The sequence below is a fragment of the Entelurus aequoreus genome, linkage group LG21 (assembly GCF_033978785.1).
Source record: "Entelurus aequoreus isolate RoL-2023_Sb linkage group LG21, RoL_Eaeq_v1.1, whole genome shotgun sequence".
In the NCBI taxonomy this organism is placed as follows: domain Eukaryota; kingdom Metazoa; phylum Chordata; class Actinopteri; order Syngnathiformes; family Syngnathidae; genus Entelurus; species Entelurus aequoreus.
The window spans coordinates 12849122-12867084 of NC_084751.1; the positions used below are offsets into that span (position 1 = coordinate 12849122).

Sequence of the window (17963 nt, forward strand, 5' to 3'; positions counted from 1 at the left end):
CACCAATAATAGACATTTGAAAGGCAATTTAAAATAAATAAAGAATAGTGAACAACAGGCTGCATATTTCACTACTTCCAGCTTGTAACCTGCAGTATATGATTTCCTTTTCGGTGCCATTTTTGTTCAGCCCTTCTCAGTTTTTATAAGTTACCGCCAATGTTGAAATGATCAATTTGCATAGGTACGGAAGTAATAGCAAGTAAATTCTTTTTTTTCAAAATACACTTGTTTTTGGTTGACGTGTGTGTGTGACGATTGCTGATATACGCCTAGTCTCTTACGTGAATGAGATAAATAATATTATTTGATATTTTACGGTAATGTGTTAAGAATTTCACACATAAGTCACTCCAGAGTATAACTCGCACCCCCGGCCAAACTATGAAAAAAACTGCGACTTAAAATCAGAAAAATACGGTATGTTGAATGTGCTCAAAAAGTACTTGTACACACACTGAAATCGTTTACCTAAGTTAAAATAAATAAATAAATAGACACATAACTTTCTTGTATTTATTGTGGCTACCCAAAAGCCCTTTTATTTTCATTTGAGTGTTTGAATATGCTTATCTTCTACTGTTTTAATTTGTTACTTCCAATTTCTGAATTATGACTGTTGCCATTATTCCTTTGGATATAAATCGATCTTTCTAAGAGCACAGCCTGTAGGATCAATGTGCTCCTTTGAATAGTTTAGTTGTTAATACAGTAATGTGTTTGCTCAAATTTAGATTAGGGCATGCCCTTTCTTAATGGGGAAAAAAGACATTAATGTCTCTTGTATTTATGTTAGCAAAGCTGTGCTAGCGCAAAAAATGAGCAGTGTCAGCCGTCTGTGACTTTTATCAAAGTGCAATTATCAATAACAGTTTTACGATAATTCTAATTTTAAAGCACTAATACCGACCGTTTTACCGTGGTTGATCATTATACTTTTTATAATTACATCCTTCATTTGAATAATTGGCAGTGGAGCATGTGGGTAAAGTATTAAAAGTAAAACAAATATGTTTGGAAATACAAATTAACTTTCCTAATTTCTGCTTCTTTAAAATGGTGGGAGAGGGGGATTAATAAAAGCTAAATTAAACAGCTTTTATTAAATCCACTACCAAAATAGGATTTAACAGTCATTAAACCACATTATTATCATGTTCTCTCTGCGAAACAAACTCCCGGCATGGCTGTTGGCATTTATTTACAGTGTTTTGTACAGTATTTCAATTTGATATTTTGTTTTGTACCTACTGTATACGACAGTAGCATGAGACCTGGACCACTGGTTTAAATAATCTGATCTCGTACTTCAATGCAAATGTGTCTTTTTACATTTAATTTTGTTGGACTATAAGTTTGGTTCAATTAATTTTCAGTGACATCATGAACTGATTCAACTTCTTCCCCCATGTAGGTTCCTATGTATGTGGAGTCTGTGGGAAGAAGTACAAGTACTACAACTGCTTTCAGACCCATGTCAGGGCACACAGAGGTAGGAGACTACAGTGCATCAGTGTTGTTTGTGTTTAAACATGCTCTAAGAAAGCTGCTTTTTCCCTCAACCCATTATAGAATCTGAGAGCATGGTTGCAGATCTACAACCAACACCTAACAGTGAGTATACTTGTACATCTACTTTGCTATTGTTTATTTTTTTAATAAACTGAAATAAAGGCTGATGTGGGAAAGTCCAACCTTAGCATAAGGCTAAGACCCACTGTGCCGGGGCCATTTTATTCCACAGGCACCTTAAAATCCTTCCAAGGATTCATGCTGGAGGTTTGATTAGGACTAAAAATACTCCTATGTCGGAGTTCTGGAGTTATTTTTAAATCTTCTTTCATGCACAAAGACTAGGATAACATTAAAAAGCCCAGTCTGTGTTATGCCCACAGATACAATCTGTTGTTGTATGTATAAAATTACAAACATCTGGAACCAAAGCTTTGTTTGAATAAGTAGGCCAGAGAGGATGCCTGACAAAAAATATGATACAGTTGATTCTTGAGGATAGCATTTTTGTCAACTTGATAATATATCAATATAATGTGTGTATTATGAAAGTGCAATGGTTTTATTGCTTCCTAAATTAAATGGATCTGTTTTTGGGATGTTTTGTTTGAATAGTGTTATGGTTTTCCCACACTTGCTTGCTGAAATAGCCTATTCATAAAACCAGCAAGAAGTATCTAAAATCCAGATGGTCAATTTTCATGCCAGCATGTTCACGATTGGTCTATCTTTAACCTTGTTTTTTTTACAGGGCTTGTAAAAAAAGAAAATAGAACAATATCAAGAAGTGAATGTTTGTGTTCAATGATTTTAATAGAAAATGTTTTTACACGGATTAAAGGGAACACAATACAGTGCTTCCGGAAAGTATTTACAGTGCTTCACTCCTTCTAAATTTTGTTCTTACAGCCTTATTTCAAAATTAAATTGAGTACTTTTTGACCTCAAAATTCTACAGACAATACCCCATCATTACAATGTGAAAAAGTTAACTGTACATACGTATTTGCATCCTTTGCTCAATACTTTGTTGATGTAGCTTTGGCAGAAATTACAGCCTCAAGTCTTTTTGAGTATGATGCCACAAGCTTGGCACACCTGTCTTTGGGAAGTTTCGCCCATTCCTCATTAAAGCACCTCTCAAACTCCATCGGTTTGGATGGGAAGCGTTGATTTTATGCAGGATGTCCATGTACATTGCTGAATTAATTTTAGTCTAGTCAGGGAGGTGACCAAGAACATTCCAGAAGGACAACCATCTCTGCAGCAATCCACCAAACCGGCCTGTATAGTGTAGCATAGTGGCCAGATGGAAGCCATTTCTTAGCAAAAACTTTTCCAAAATGCACCTGGAATACTCTAAGATGATGAGGAACAAGAGACAAAGATTAAACTATTTAGCGTGGATGTCAGGTGTCATGTTTGAAGGAAACCAGGCACCGCTCATCACTAGGCCAATACCATTCTTAGAGTGAAGCATGGTGGTGGCAGCATCACGCTGTGGGGATGCTTTTCAGCGGCAGGAACTGGGAGACTAGTCAGGATAGAGGCAAAGATGAACGCAGCAATGACATTTTGGGTGAAAACCAACGCTTCCCATCCAACCAGATGGTGCTGCAAAGAGGAATGGACGAAAGTGCCCAAAGATAGGTGTGCCGAGCTTGTGGCATCGTATTCAAAAAGACTTGAGGCTGTAATTGCTGCCAAAAGTGCATCAGTGATTTTTTTTGTGTTTTATTTTTAATAAATTATCAAAAAAAACATTGTTATTATGGGGTATTGTCTGTAGAATTTTTAGGACAACAATGAATTTATTCCATTTTGGAACACGGCTGTAACATAACAATATGTGGAAAAAGTAAAGCGCTGTGAATACTTTCCGAATGCACTGTATAATACGATGCCACATGTAAGCACAACCATTTATGTTTTAATCCTATAAGGTTTAATGGGCAGTTGACCTTCAGAACATGATTGAGATTTCCCATGTTGGAATCAATGACATTGCTGCCAAATATAACATTTTGATGCTTTGCTAGTATAGTTCATGACCCTGCATACACATACACAAATATTGCAATAGCATTTGATAGGATTTTAGATAAAAACTATTTAAAAAAACAAAGTGAAATTTGCCTTAATTCCCCTATAAAGTCTTCAGTTATTTAGTTTCTTACAGACACAGTGGTACCTTAGTTTTCTTACACCACTTTTTCTATAATTTGGTTTTTGGCAAGAATGTTTGCCAAAAGTTTTCCGTCTAGGTAATCGTGCGGATGACAAATGAGTCCATTTGCCTGTGTATTATTCCGCGGAAACTGAAAACTGAAGCACTTTGCCAAACCCAAGAATCCCAGGCTTTGGCGACTCAGTTTCTCTGCTTTTTTATCGTTCACTGCGACTTCAAAATAAAGAAAGCTAAACGATAACTACAAATTTAATTAAAAACAAACTTGTAGCGTAGTCTTATGTTGTTTCATTACTTCACAATCAAGCTGGCTTAGGGTTAGCATGGCTTCTCCTCTCCTCCCGCCATGTTTTGCTCTGTGTGTCTCTGCCAGTTCCACTTTTTAAAACCATCTGTATTACTTTATTTAACACACTTAAGAGGACTGTTTGCAAAATTTCTACAGATGCCTACAGGCCACCAAATTTCCAATGTATTTTACACAGTATATCCTGCCCTCTTAACGGATTCTCGTACATACTGACGTACGTAACACATGAATGCGCGTTAGCTTTAGGTGTTGTTAGCTAAAAATAGCAATTTGGATAGCTAGCATTAGCTGTCATTGAATGTGTATTCTATCATAATAACAACACGACTGCAAATTTTTTGTTGCTTCTCTTGGGTTGCTTTTGTATGTGTGCAACTGCCCCCTGCGCGTATGTGTTGACGACACCGGGCGATTGACCGCCGTAAACACCAGTTTTATTTGGGTCGGTAACATTTTTTATTACATTTGTGTTTGTGAAAAATATAGTCAATTGTCAAACAAATGTATTCTGGTAAACCTGGTACTGTACTTGTTATATTGTTTGCTCTGAAAAAAGTTACTGTGATGAAGTAGCAAACAGCACCTTTTAAATAATCAATATTTGGACGTTTTTCCGTCGATTCAGATTCGTACAGGTCCCAATCGTGATGCATCTAAAATGTATTATTTCCCTCTGTTGTGAAAGATAAACCGATGCGACCGGTTTGTAAAGTGAGCAATCCGGATGCGTCGGTAGCAGCCAGTTCAATCCATAAGAATCAGCAGTGAATCTTTTATATTAATGGAGTGTAGAAACAGGCTGGGTATTGCACGAAACTAGCAGTCAGTTGACAGTTCATCTTTAAAACAATGCAAGTGCCAGTGCTTCCCACAAAATAATTACCCCGGATTTGCGGTTGCTGAACTGCAATACCGCGGAATGTTGCCGAGCTTTGCCATCCGTCAATACCCACAGGCCTGGCATATCATTCAACTCCAGCTAACCACTCCCTTGCTTCCCCCACCCCGGTGAGGTCCCCAAATAGCTGTCCAAGATATGCCTGTAATATGATTATTTGATTTTGGACCTCTGGAATCAGCATGTTCTTATCCATTGTGTCAATAGGGTGAAATTACATCTGAAAACCTTTGACAAGTGGACTTAATTTGTAGATATTCAGAGAAGCTCTGAAGTACCCTGGATTTTATTTTTATTGATTGGACTCAAGGTTAAGACTTTTTTTATTTATACATTTTATTTGATCATTTTTGTGTCATCCCATCAAACAAAAATATGTTCATTCAGCGAGTCTTTTTTTTTGCTCCATGCCTAAAAATAAATTTTAATTGACATGTGATTTTGTTGTCATTTTATTTTATGATTAAAGCATTAAAGATGCCTTACAGCATCTTTGGGGATATATGATATTTTTTTACAAATGTGAAAATACTCTAAGCATGTGACTTTAATAGAATGTGCTTTTTTTTATATATTTGAAGATGAATGTGCCTTTGAGTGTTCTCATTCATCCACATTATTGTTATTCCCAGGGCACTCAACTGATGAGTTGACTGTTCAGTTTGTCTTAAAAGACGTTTGACCCCTCATCCGAGTAGTTTTCATCACTTCATGCTCATAGACTGAAATTGCTCAGATCTAGTCTGAGCGCTTGGTGCCAAGGTCCTAACTATTTCTCCTCTGGATAAGTAGTAAAAGGAGTGTGTGCACAGGAAGGAATGGTTTTGTTCTTTAGTGGCGCAAAAGAAGATTGTGTCCATCAACCTATGTTAACCACAGAATCGTTCATTCACTTTATCATCCTATCGAATCATTCTGTTTTTAAAATATATCGTTTTTTTATCTTACTGTAACCCATGTATCTAGATGCGTAACAAATGGTCCATCACAAAGAGATGTACAAATCTACTTTGCAGATACACTATCCATGTGTTATTCCATGTCACTGTTGGATTGTTGGTGGAAATGCATGTTTTACAACTATTGAATTTGATATTCAGTGTAAGAATACCCAAGTAATGTGGGTTACAGAAAATCAAGAAGTTACTGCTTCGCTGTCAACCATTTGTCACGTAAATTCGCGCCATGGTGGCTCCTCGGCATCAGACCCGAGTAGTGGAAATAAGATTGAAATTGATTTTTACCTTCCACCAGCTCTTTTTGGCACGCTGTTAATGCAACAGATGGCCCACGGAGAGGATTTCACCGGGCCAAGAGGCGCATTGAGTGTTCTGTTGTTAACAGCCACCTGGCTGAACTGTCTTCCCTAATGCAGCCAAATTAGCATCCTTAATTTAATGTCCTTTTAGCCTGCACACCTGACGTGATATTCCTAACAAGTGAATAACATAAACAAAACGAAATCCTATTATTGCTGCAAGATCTTGTTTTTAAAACTCATGCGCCTGTGTCGTTTTTGTATTCTCTATTACTATTATTACCTTTCTTCAAATTACAGTTTGGGTTCAGTCGTCCACCAAATACTGCCTGCCAGGGCGAGGATGTTATTGTCTGTGTGGCCTTGAATCAACAAATGCTCATTTCTCTCCTATCTGTTCATCTGTAAGGTGGCTTCCGTTACTCCTGTGACATCTGCGGCAAGAAGTATAAATACTACAGCTGCTTCCAGGAACACCGTGACCTGCACGCAGTGGATGGTAAAACTCGGGCTTCTTTCTGCACGTTTTGCATGGCAAATTGCAGGGGCGGGACATCCGGACAAAATAGATTTTATAAGCTACATGCTGGCATTTTGCATCAACTTCTAACATGTAGCTCTTTGCCCCGCCTCCTTAGATCCATATGAGCAGGTTGTGCTACCTATCGACGGCCTTAAAGAAGAGGAGCCAATTGAACCCTACCATAAAATTGGACCAAGTAAGACCATTTTACGTTCTTTAGTCTGCAGTTTTCATAGCCTGTAATGTGCATCGATTTGTCGACAAAAATCAATAATAAAATTTATTGTCAGTGACCTCATCGCTTGTGTTTTTCCGGACGGAAACGAACATGTTCGTATCGGGTGATTGCTAAGCAACAAGAAGAGAAAAATGGCACATCTGTTCACTTCATGTTTTCAATATGTAGCACAATTACATCAATGATTTCTAAGTTAGTTATAATTCCCTTAATGAGATTATTAATCTTATTTTCAATAAGTATCATAATTGTTCTTTTTTTATTCTTTGTAATCACTTTGAGTTTGAACAACCTCTTAAACTGCATCAAGTTAGTACATCAGTTGACTTCTTCGCCTAATCCATTTCATAATATAATTGTATACACCGATATGCTAAAGGTCTTAAGTGTTGTACGTGCATACACATGTTTTAAGTTAGATTTTTCTTAGGTTATATTTCTCCTCTTTTGTTGAGAAGAATTGTTCTACATTCTTGGATGGCAGGTTATAGTTTGCTTTGTACATAATTATAGCTGTTTGCAAATGCACCAAGCATTAGCTGAAGTTTGATTGATTGATTGATTGAGACTTTTATTAGTAGGTTGCACAGTGAAGTACATATTCCGTACAATTGACCACTAAATGGTAACACCCGAATAAGTTTTTCAACTTGTTTAAGTCGGGGTCCACTTAAATTGATTCATGATACAGATATATACTATCATATATACTATCATCATAATACAGTCATCACACAAGATAATCACATTGAATTATTTACATTATTTACAATCAGGAGTGTGGAGGGGGGGTGGGATATGGACATCAAGTAGTGGACATAGAGAGAGAGAGAGAGAGAGAGAGAGATCAGAAGGCATAAGAAAAAGAATCTGCATTTGATTGTTTACATTTGATTATTAGCAATCCGGGGAGGGTGTTAGTTTAGGGTTGTAGCTGCCTGGAGGTGAACTTTTATAGCGGTTTTGAAGGAGGATAGAGATGCCCTTTCTTTTATACCTGTTGGGAGCGCATTCCACATTGATGTGGCATAGAAAGAGAATGAGTTAAGACCTTTGTTAGTTCGGAATCTGGGTTTAACGTGGTTAGTGGAGCACCCCCTGGTGTTGTGGTTATGGCGGTCATTTACGTTAAGGAAGTAGTTTGACATGTACTTCGGTATCAGGGAGGTGTAGCGGATTTTATAGACTAGGCTCAGTGCAAGTTGTTTAACTCTGTCCTCCACCTTGAGCCAGCCCACTTTAGAGAAGTGGGTAGGAGTGAGGTGGGATCTGGGGTGGAGGTCTAGAAGTAACCTGACTAGTTTTTTCTGAGATGTTTGGAGTTTAGATTTGAGGGTTTTGGAGGTGCTAGGGTACCAGGAGGTGCATGCGTAATCGAAAAAGGGTTGAACGAGAGTTCCCGCCAGAATCCTCAAGGTGCTTTTGTTGACCAGAGAGGAAATTCTGTAGAGAAATCTCGTTCGTTGGTTAACCTTTTTGATTACCTTGGTTGCCATTTTATCACAGGAAAGGTTAGCCTCTAGAATGGAACCTAGGTAGGTGACCTCATCTTTCCTGGTGATGACACTGTCACCTACTTTTATGGTGAAGTGATTGACTCTCTTAAGTTTGATGTGGGACCCAAACAGGATGGATTCTGTTTTACCCAAGTGGATGGATAGCTTGTTGTCAGCGAGCCAGGTGCAAGTTCTACAGAGCTCAGCACTGAGGATTTTCTCCACCTGTGACTTGTCCTTGCCGGATACCAGCAGGGCAGAGTCATCCGCAAACAAAAACAATTCACAGTCACATGCCGATGACATGTCGTTTATGTATATTAGGAACAGTAAAGGTCCCAATATACTGCCTTGGGGGACTCCACAGCTCACCGAGAGGGGGTGGGGGGGGGGACACGGTGCCGTTCACCTCTACCACCTGCTCCCTCCCCTCCAAGTAAGACTGCATCCAGCTCCAAGAGGTTTTGTTAAATCCGATTGCTCTGAGCTTATCCAACAGTATAGCGTGGTTAACGGTGTCAAAGGCCTTCTGAAGGTCCAGCATGACCATGCCGCAGTATTTGCCTGCGTCCACCTCATGTTTGATGTGGTCGGTCAGATAGAGAAGGCATGTGTCAGTGGAGTGGTTAGTTCTGAAGCCGGATTGGAATTTGTACATGAGTTTATTAGTGGCAAGGTAACTATCGACCTGTTCATAAACTATTTTCTCCATTACTTTCGAAATGGAGCTGAGAATAGAAACAGGTTGGTAGTTGCCAGGTTCCAATTTGCTTCCTTTTTTAAAGAGGGGAGTTACTCTTGCTATCTTAAAATCTTTTGGTACTTGGCCTTGTGTAATTGATAGGTTTATTATGTGCGTGATGATCAGGGCAATGATGGAGGCAGAGTCCCTGAGGAATCTGGAGGGAATATTATCAAGGCCGGTGGCCTTGTTAGGGTGGAGCGCGCTCAATTTTTTAAACACCTCATCAGCTGTGACCATTTCTAATTTGAAATCATTGTTGGATACTCCTAGCTTTCTGTAGAAGGCTTTAATGTGTTCTACACCAAAGCGACCAGAGTGGTGGGACAGCTTGTTGACAAGAGTTGCAGCTATGCTGGTGAAAAAGGCGTTAAGTCTGCTAGCTACCTCCATTTTGTCTGTAATGAGGGAGTCACCCTCCTTGATGCTGATGTTGGTGAGTCTTGTTTTAAGTTTCTGGCTGCAACCAGGAAGCTGGTTGTTGAGAATTTTCCAGAGCTCACGTGGCTTATTCGTGTTTTCCTCTATTTTGTCGTTAATGTAATTTTTTTTTTTAAAGGATTTAGTCAGGTTGGTTGACTTATTTCTTAATTTATTGCATTGCTTTTTGAGAGTTGAAAGGAGTAATTTGAGGTTGATATTATTGGGTTGTTTATCTACTTCTGTTTTACATTTTTGGTATTCAGAGTATTTCCTGTCTCTGTCTTTTATGGCAGCTAATAGGTCCGATTATGGCAGCTAATAGGTCTGACAGCTAAACTTTGTATATATACCTCCTGTGTACATCTTCCAAAACACATCATTCAAAAAATGCTTTTTTTCTTATTTGAGAAGCTAGCTAGATGTTGTGTTGTTTGTTGTTATTGCAGATAAGTGTGACCCACAAAAAAGAAACCATACGAATTTTGTTGAATCTTACAAATGTCCAGCGACCCCAAACTTAAGTCTGGGTGTGATAATTTCCCAAAGTTTTAGTTATCTTGGTCGCTTTTCATAGAAGTAATTTTCTTTCCAAAATTTGCTCCAAATGGGCTGCGTGTCGTAGGAAGGCAAATTTCCATAGATCATGCACAATTGTCAATTACAGTACTCGTGCACATTCCTCTTTAGGAATTTAGAGTTACACATTTTTACAGTGCCATACTCTCTCAACTTCAGAACTTAGTCAACAATTCTGCTTTTTGATGTAGCATAATTACGAAGAATCTTTCTACGAAAATTGGCTTGCACTACAATTAATGATTTGTTGGCAAAATAGGCCCCACGCAAAATGCATTTTCCTTAGTTTGACTTCAAAGCCAAGACATTTTAGGGAAAACTATTGTTGCAATTTTTCATTCACAAAACCCACCTTTATTCATTTAAAAAAAGGAATGCCCAAAAAATTTAATTAAATAGGTTTTCTTCAATGTTTTGTGGGATCTGGTCTTTTGTTCACATAAAAAATTGTATTTGTTTTTATCAGCACATTGCCTCCTCTTGCTGTAAATGGACAAATGTTTAATACCTATTAAGGTTCTCATTCATCCAGGTCGTTGTCATTCAATCGTTCGCAACTGGACTGCTTGGTTTGTCTTGGAAGACGTTTGAAGCGGCGAAACAACTTCCAAGACAAACCAAGCAGTTCAGTTCCAAACGATTGAACGCCCTGAGATCACATGTTTAATAGTTATTATTTGTTTAACAGCCTAATGACCTGCACAGTTATAGTATTAATAAATATTTCTGAATTGAGTAAGTCATCTTTATTCTCTTAATTGTTGCACATTCCTAAAAATGTTTCAAGCGAATGGAATTTAAAAGCCAAGGGCTGAATTAGAGCCTCTTAATAAGTGTACATTTTATATTCCGATTAGTTGACTAATCGTTAGGAGAGTCGATGACTAGACTTAGACTTCCTTTTTATTGTCATTCAAATTTGAACTTTACAGCACAGATAAGAACAACATTTCGTTACATAAACTCATGGTAGTGCAGGATAAAAAAGCAATAAGGTGCATATATAAATAAATAAATAAATACATATATATAAATATATATATATAAACTAAATAAATATATATAAATAAATAAATAGATTACTGTACAGATAAATATATTGCACTTTTCCACATGCGTCCATGTTTATGGATGCATGTTATATTGTCTTTTTTATTCCAGCGAGTTAATCCATTTTGGGGGGAGTTGAGGGGATAATGTAATTATGATGCGTTCAAGAGTCTTACGGCTTGAGGGAAGAAGCTGTTACAGAACCTGGAGGTTCTACTTCGGAGGCTGCGGAACCTCTTTCTAGAGTCCAGCAGTGAAAACAGACTAGTCGACTATCAAAATAGTTGTTGGTTAAACAACATAGTAACAATTAAAGTAATGTTGTCCGTCAAGGCAGTGTTGCATTAGAATAATAAAATCTAATGGATAGAAATATGTAAGAAACAAAAGGCATAGACCTTTTACGCTACCTCAAAAATATAAGTACCCCAGTTTTTCTTGCTGCTGCTTATCATCATGGTTTAGCTTTGAATATGTGGCATGTACTTGAACTAGTTATTAGCATCAACTTGTCAGCTTTTTCTCTTTACATTGTGTCTTTTTGCTCTATTTTACAAGTTTTTTGCTGTTTTTTTTTTTTTTTTAATTGTGCCGCATGCTCATAAAAAACACAAACGAGCCTTCGGGCACCCGGCTTAAATAGATAACCACACATGTAATAAAAGCATCTTGAATATTAACTGTCTGGCGCATAGTCTTTTATTTATTACAGTTGTCTTTTGTCTTCTAAAGAAACGGGGAGCTTTGTTTGCGAGTTCTGTGGGAAGCAGTACAAATATTTCAACCCATACCAGGAGCACGTTGCCCTTCACACACCAATGAGTAAGCCCATATTTTCTGTTTTACTATTATGTGCAACAATGTTTGTGGGTCTCAGTAAAATTTAATAACTTGAACTTTTTATGTCTTTTAAAGGCCTACTGAAATGATTTTTTTTTATTTAAACGGGGATAGCAGATCCATTCTATGTGTCATACGTGATCATTGTGCGATATTGCCATATTTTTGCTGAAAGGATTTAGTAGAGAACGACGATAAAGTTTGCAACTTTTGGTCGCTGATAAAAAAAAAGCCTTGCCTATACCGGAAGTAGCGTGACTTCACCGGAGGAAGGACTCCTCACATTTTCCCATTGTTTACAATGCAGCGAGAGAGATTCGGACCGAGAAAGCGACGATTACCCCATTAATTTGAGCGAGGATGAAAGATTTCTGGATGAGGAACGTGAGAGTGAAGGACTAGCGTGCAGTGCAGGACGTATCTTTTTTCGCTCTGACCGTAACTTAGGTACAAGGGTTCATTGGATTCCACACTTTCTCCTTTTTCTATTGTGAATCACGGATTTGTATTTTAAATCACCTCGGATACTATATCCTCTTGAAAATGAGAGTCGAGAACGCGAAATGGACATTCACAGTGACTTTTATCTCCACGACAATACATCGGCGAAGCTCTTTAGCTACTGAGCTACCGTGATAGTATCGGGCTCAAATGCAGATAGAAACAAAATAAATAAACCCCTGACTGGAAGGATAGACAGAAGATCAACAATACTATTAAACCATGGACATGTAAATACACGGTTAATAATTTCCAGCTTGGCGAAGCTTAACAATGCTGTTGCTAACGACGCCATTGAAGCTAACTTAGCTAAGGGACGGCGGCGGCGGCGGGCGTTGTAGCTTTCGACGACACCCCGGCCGCCATCAGAGTTGGCAAGAAACATATATTTCCCCAAAGTTACGTACGTGACATGCACATAGCGACACGCACGTACGGGCAAGCAATCAAATGTTTGGAAGCCAAAGCTGTACTCACGGTAGCGCGTCTGCTATTCATCTCAAAGTCGTCCTGGTTGTGTTGCTGTAGTCCGCCGCTAATACACCGATCGCACCTACAGCTTTCTTCTTTGCAGTCTCCATTGTTCATTAAACAAATTGCAAAAGATTCACCAACACAGATGTCCAGAATACTGTGGAATTTTGGGATGAAAACAGAGCTTTTTGTATTGGATTCAATGGGTCCGAATACTTCCGTATCAACCATTGACGTCACGCGCATACGTCATCATATCTAGACGTTTTCAACCGGAAGTGTGGCGGGAAATTTAAAATTGCACCTTATAAGTTAACCCGGCCGTATTGGCATGTGTTGCAATGTTAAGATTTCATCATTGATATATAAACTATCAGACTGCGTGGTCGGTAGTAGTGGGTTTCAGTAGGCCTTTAAGGCTCTTGATTGGCTTATGAAGTTGATTTGTTCCTCTGCAGAGCTAAAACTTATAATGGAAGACATACTTAAACGTAGCGACCTTGTGTTGTGTCGTGTGTGCTGACAAATTTAGAAAATGACTAACAAAACAAACAAATTAAAATAAATAGTAATGAGTAGCTTACACGTAGCACAGATGTTCTACAAGTTTGAGCCCTGGCTTGAGTTAGTCCCAAAGCATTCAATTTATGACACTTGTCAAAATAATATGTACATACAGCATCTCAGTCAAATCCATGCTTTATGAATACCCGGTATACAGCATTTTCCATACAATCAATCCATTACAAATACATTTGGTTCACTACGAATAGATTCTGTGAAACCTGTTCGCCCTCCCTCAAACACATCATAATTGGAGTGTCTGAAGTTAGCTTGTCATTACAACTCTGTACAGTTGTTGGCGGTATGCATCATAACTTCTTTTTGACACACCTCAGGAGCACCTGGTCTGCCTGAGAATATGAAAACAAGCTATAGCTAGCGAGTATTCACACACTTCTATATACTCCTTTTCAACAGCTAAAAAATTTGACTTTTTCTGGTCTTATTGGACACCTTTGAAGACTAACATGTATGGCTCTTCTCAACGAGCAATGGGTCCTGCTGTTTGCCTCTCCCAAAGCACTCACAGGCATCTCTGTCCTGTTTGTGACATAGACAAAAAGAAGTGACCAAAAAAGTTTACATGTACAGTACAGGCCAAAAGTTTGGACACACCTTCTCATTCACAACACAACTGATGGTCCCAACCCCATTGATAAAGCAAGAAATTCCACTAATCAACCCTGATAAGGCACACCTGTGAAGTGAAAACCATTGCAGGTGACTACCCCTTGAAGCTCATTGAGAGAATGCCAAGAGTGTGCAAAGCTGTAATCTGAGCAAAGGGTGGCTATTTTGAAGAAACTAGAATATAAAACATGTTTTCAGTTATTTCACCTTTTTTTGTTAAGTACATAACTCCACATGTGTTCATTTATAGTTTTGATGCCTTCAGTGACAATCTACAATGTAAATAGTCATGTATATAAAGAAAACACATTGAATGAGAAGGTGTGTCCAAACTTTTGGCCTGTACTGTATTCTAAACACATTTGTATTTTGTTTTTTCCTCATTTTATCCCACAGTGTCCATAAAAAGTACATCCACATGCGTCATGGCCAATTATGCAAACCAAAACAAATAGATTGCAATCCTGTGGGAAACACTGATGTGCTTTATTTATGTACTTTATGATGTTTGTCTGTTTTAATATGTGCTTAATACCTCCCGACTTAGGTTCCTTTGATCTGAAGACATCGCGGGTGCAGGAGTGTGGCAGCCTGGACATGAGTAAATTTGGCCACAGCCAAACCGACAGGATAAAAAGTAAGCACGCATTGTTTATTCAAAAAACATTTTAAAAGAACAATATCGATAGCTTGTGAAGCAACATTCATCATCCATGTAATTAGAGAACGTGAATGCTTTTGTAATTGTCTGAGCTTGTCAGCATGACACATGATGTTATTAGCAAAAAGACAGATGAAATTAAACAAAGATCAATGCAAATGGAGGGAACTGAGTGAAATGTGAACTGTTGAATGATGTGCGCGTTTCTGGCTATCTGATCCTCTGCTCCGGATTTTTGCGTGATTTGAACATTTGGGTGGAAATGTGCCTCTGAAGTCGCACACCATCATGTAAAACTCAGTAAACTGGAAACTATAAATTCAGCAACGCCAATCTAACACAATGTGCCGTGTCTTTTAACGTTGCTACTTTTACAGTTGTATGCTTATTGAAAGGACTGTTTGCATTTTTCACAACCAAAAAATAAGACATGAACGTCACCAGCTAGCTTTCAGTATGTTACCATTAGTACTTGAAGAAAACAGATTTAATAAATAATTGTCTATTTGTCACAATTAGAAGTTAAATTTTGTAAAACTCCTCCGCATGAACCAAATTAAATTTTGGCTTTGATTAGCTTTAATTTTCCGTGTCCGGATGCGGGCATGCAGAAAAGATCTTGATGATTATTAAAAAAAATGGATGCAATAGCCACCGCGCAGAGTTTGAACAGGTGAGCAAGACCTTAAATCACTCAAAACACCGCCCTTGCTCTGTGGCGTTGGTTTTTATATTTTACACTGCGCACCAAATCAAATTTTTTGCCCTTAAGTGACACAGATCAGATTTTTTTTGCCAGTCAAAACGCTCCAAAGTGCTTTAAATCTGATATTTTCACATCAAATTAAGGCCACACCAAGAGGTAGTCCAAATCCAATTGGAATTTGATCTTTTCAAATGTGACTTCAGTCTAAACGACAATACGACCCGAAAACGACCCGGACGGGACGTTTTCGTCAACTTTTGGCGAGGTACGTCATTTGGTGTGCGGGGAAAGACGCGGCCCGCCAGCGGAAGTGGATACTTCATCATAACATCCGGTTTTGGCAACCAAAGTCTATTTTCAATGGCCGAATTTTCAGTGCATTACTAGTAGGAGTGTGGGAAAAAATAGATTCAAATTCAAATCACGATTCTCACGTTGTACGATTCAGTATCGATTCTCATTTTTCAAAAATCTATTTTTTTAAATTTTTTATATTATTTTTTTATTTTTTTTATTTTTTTATTTTTTATTAATCAATCCAACAAAATAATACAAAGCAGTACCATAACAATGCAATCAAATTCCAAAACCAAACCCAACCCAGCAACACTCAGAACAGCAATAAACTGAGCAATTGAGAGAAGACACAAACACGACACAGAACAATCCAAAAGTAGTGAAACAAAAATGAATATTATCAACAACAGTATCAATATTAGAAACAATTTGAACATAGCAGTGATTAAAAATCCCTCATTGACATTATCATTAGACATTTATAAAAAAAATAAATAAAGAAACAATAGTGTCACAGTGGCTTACACTTGCATCGCATCTCATAAGCTTGACAACACACTTTGTCCAAAATTTTCACAAAGATAAAATAAGTCATATTTAATTTACATTATTGCAATCAGTTGATAAAACATTGTCCTTTACAATTATAAAAGTTTTTTACAAAAATCTACTACTCTGCTTGCATGTCAGCAGACTGGGGTAGATCCTGCTGAAATCCTATGTATTGAATGAATAGAGAATTGTTTTGAATCGGAAAAATATAGTTTTTGAATCGATAATTGCGTTGAATCGAAAAAATCGATTTATAATCGAATCGTGACCCCAAGAATCGATATTGAATCGAATCGTGGGACACCCAAAGATTTGCAGCCCTAATTACTAGTCAATAGCGCGCAAATAATGGGCTATGTGTAATATATGAAAATATATTTTGATTCCGAAGAAATAGCAATTGTTGAAGGACTGTAATTGATGCTGTGGCGTATTTGCTTACATGTGAGTTGAAAAATAAAGCTAATGTTGATCCACGCTGGTGTCCGTGGCTCTTCTACTTAACAGCCATAAAAAGATTAGAACCCTCCCAGATATATTACAGTATATATATCCATTAGTACTCCTAACAGTAGCTCCTTTGAATTCCTTCTAAGTCTATAAGAAGATCTGATAGCTCAGATACAGCTCTTGTTATTACCAAATCTGTGTTACATGTGTTTTATGTTGCACGATTGCACCAAGAAAAATTCCTAGTTTGTGAACCCGTTCTCAAACAGTGGCAATAAAACTATTCTGATTCATTAATACATTACATAACTATAATTTATTTTCACGTAAAACAACACTGATTTTTAGATGTGGTGACCATTATCTGTTGTGGCGACTTTTATTTTATTTTGTAGTAGTAGCAGGGACTTCCTTGTTCATTTACGGAATCCGGTCATTTTCCTTTGTTTTCACTTTATCAAACTGCACATGCAAGTGACGTCGAGGCCACATTGGGGCCTGTGCGCGTTTACACTGGAGTCTGATAAAGATCACATTTACTTACAGACTGCTACATTACAGTCAGCTGGAAAAAAAATCAGATTTCGAAAACATTCTGATTTGGGACAATTTGGCCTGCAGTGTTAACATAGTCAATGATAGAACGCGAGCTCCCTCTGAGCATCTACTGAACTGTGACATACAGCAGCTTTAAATAGTTTCAAGTGTCTCTTCAAACACAAGTGTAAAGGTAACGATTGTAACAGTTTGACACGGGAACAGATTATTTATTTTTTATTATTTCCATTAGTAGTTATTACTATGTAAATCACAAACTAAAATCAAAACGGTCGAACTGATCCCCCCCCCAAAAACGGAACTCACAAATGTTTGAATAAATCTGTCAATTTATTTATTTTTTTGTCTGTAAGTTGACTTTGTGCATAACATATTGGAACAATAGCTATCACAAAATTCCTTAGCTTGAAGTCAACCAAGGAAAATACATTTTGCATGGAGTCCTCTTTCTCCAAAAAATGTGCAAGCACATTTTCTTAGAAAGTTTCTGTGTCGTCATGCTCCATCAATAAGCAG

The 17963-nt window shown here is 37.8% G+C and overlaps 1 protein-coding gene across 9 annotated transcripts in view; it reads left to right on the forward strand.

The window, feature by feature from the left end:
* znf618 (zinc finger protein 618) overlaps positions 1-17963 on the forward strand; it is an 83846-nt gene that overhangs the window by 45536 nt on the left and 20347 nt on the right. For 8 of the 9 annotated variants that reach the window (XM_062031002.1, XM_062031010.1, XM_062031004.1 and 5 more), the window contains 6 exons: positions 1415-1492; positions 1573-1614; positions 6576-6665; positions 6805-6885; positions 11947-12036; positions 14771-14860. In XM_062031002.1, the coding sequence (XP_061886986.1) occupies positions 1415-1492; positions 1573-1614; positions 6576-6665; positions 6805-6885; positions 11947-12036; positions 14771-14860 (471 nt within the window). The remainder of the gene's footprint in view (positions 1-1414; positions 1493-1572; positions 1615-6575; positions 6666-6804; positions 6886-11946; positions 12037-14770; positions 14861-17963) is intronic. The other variant, XM_062031009.1, reaches the window with a different exon arrangement.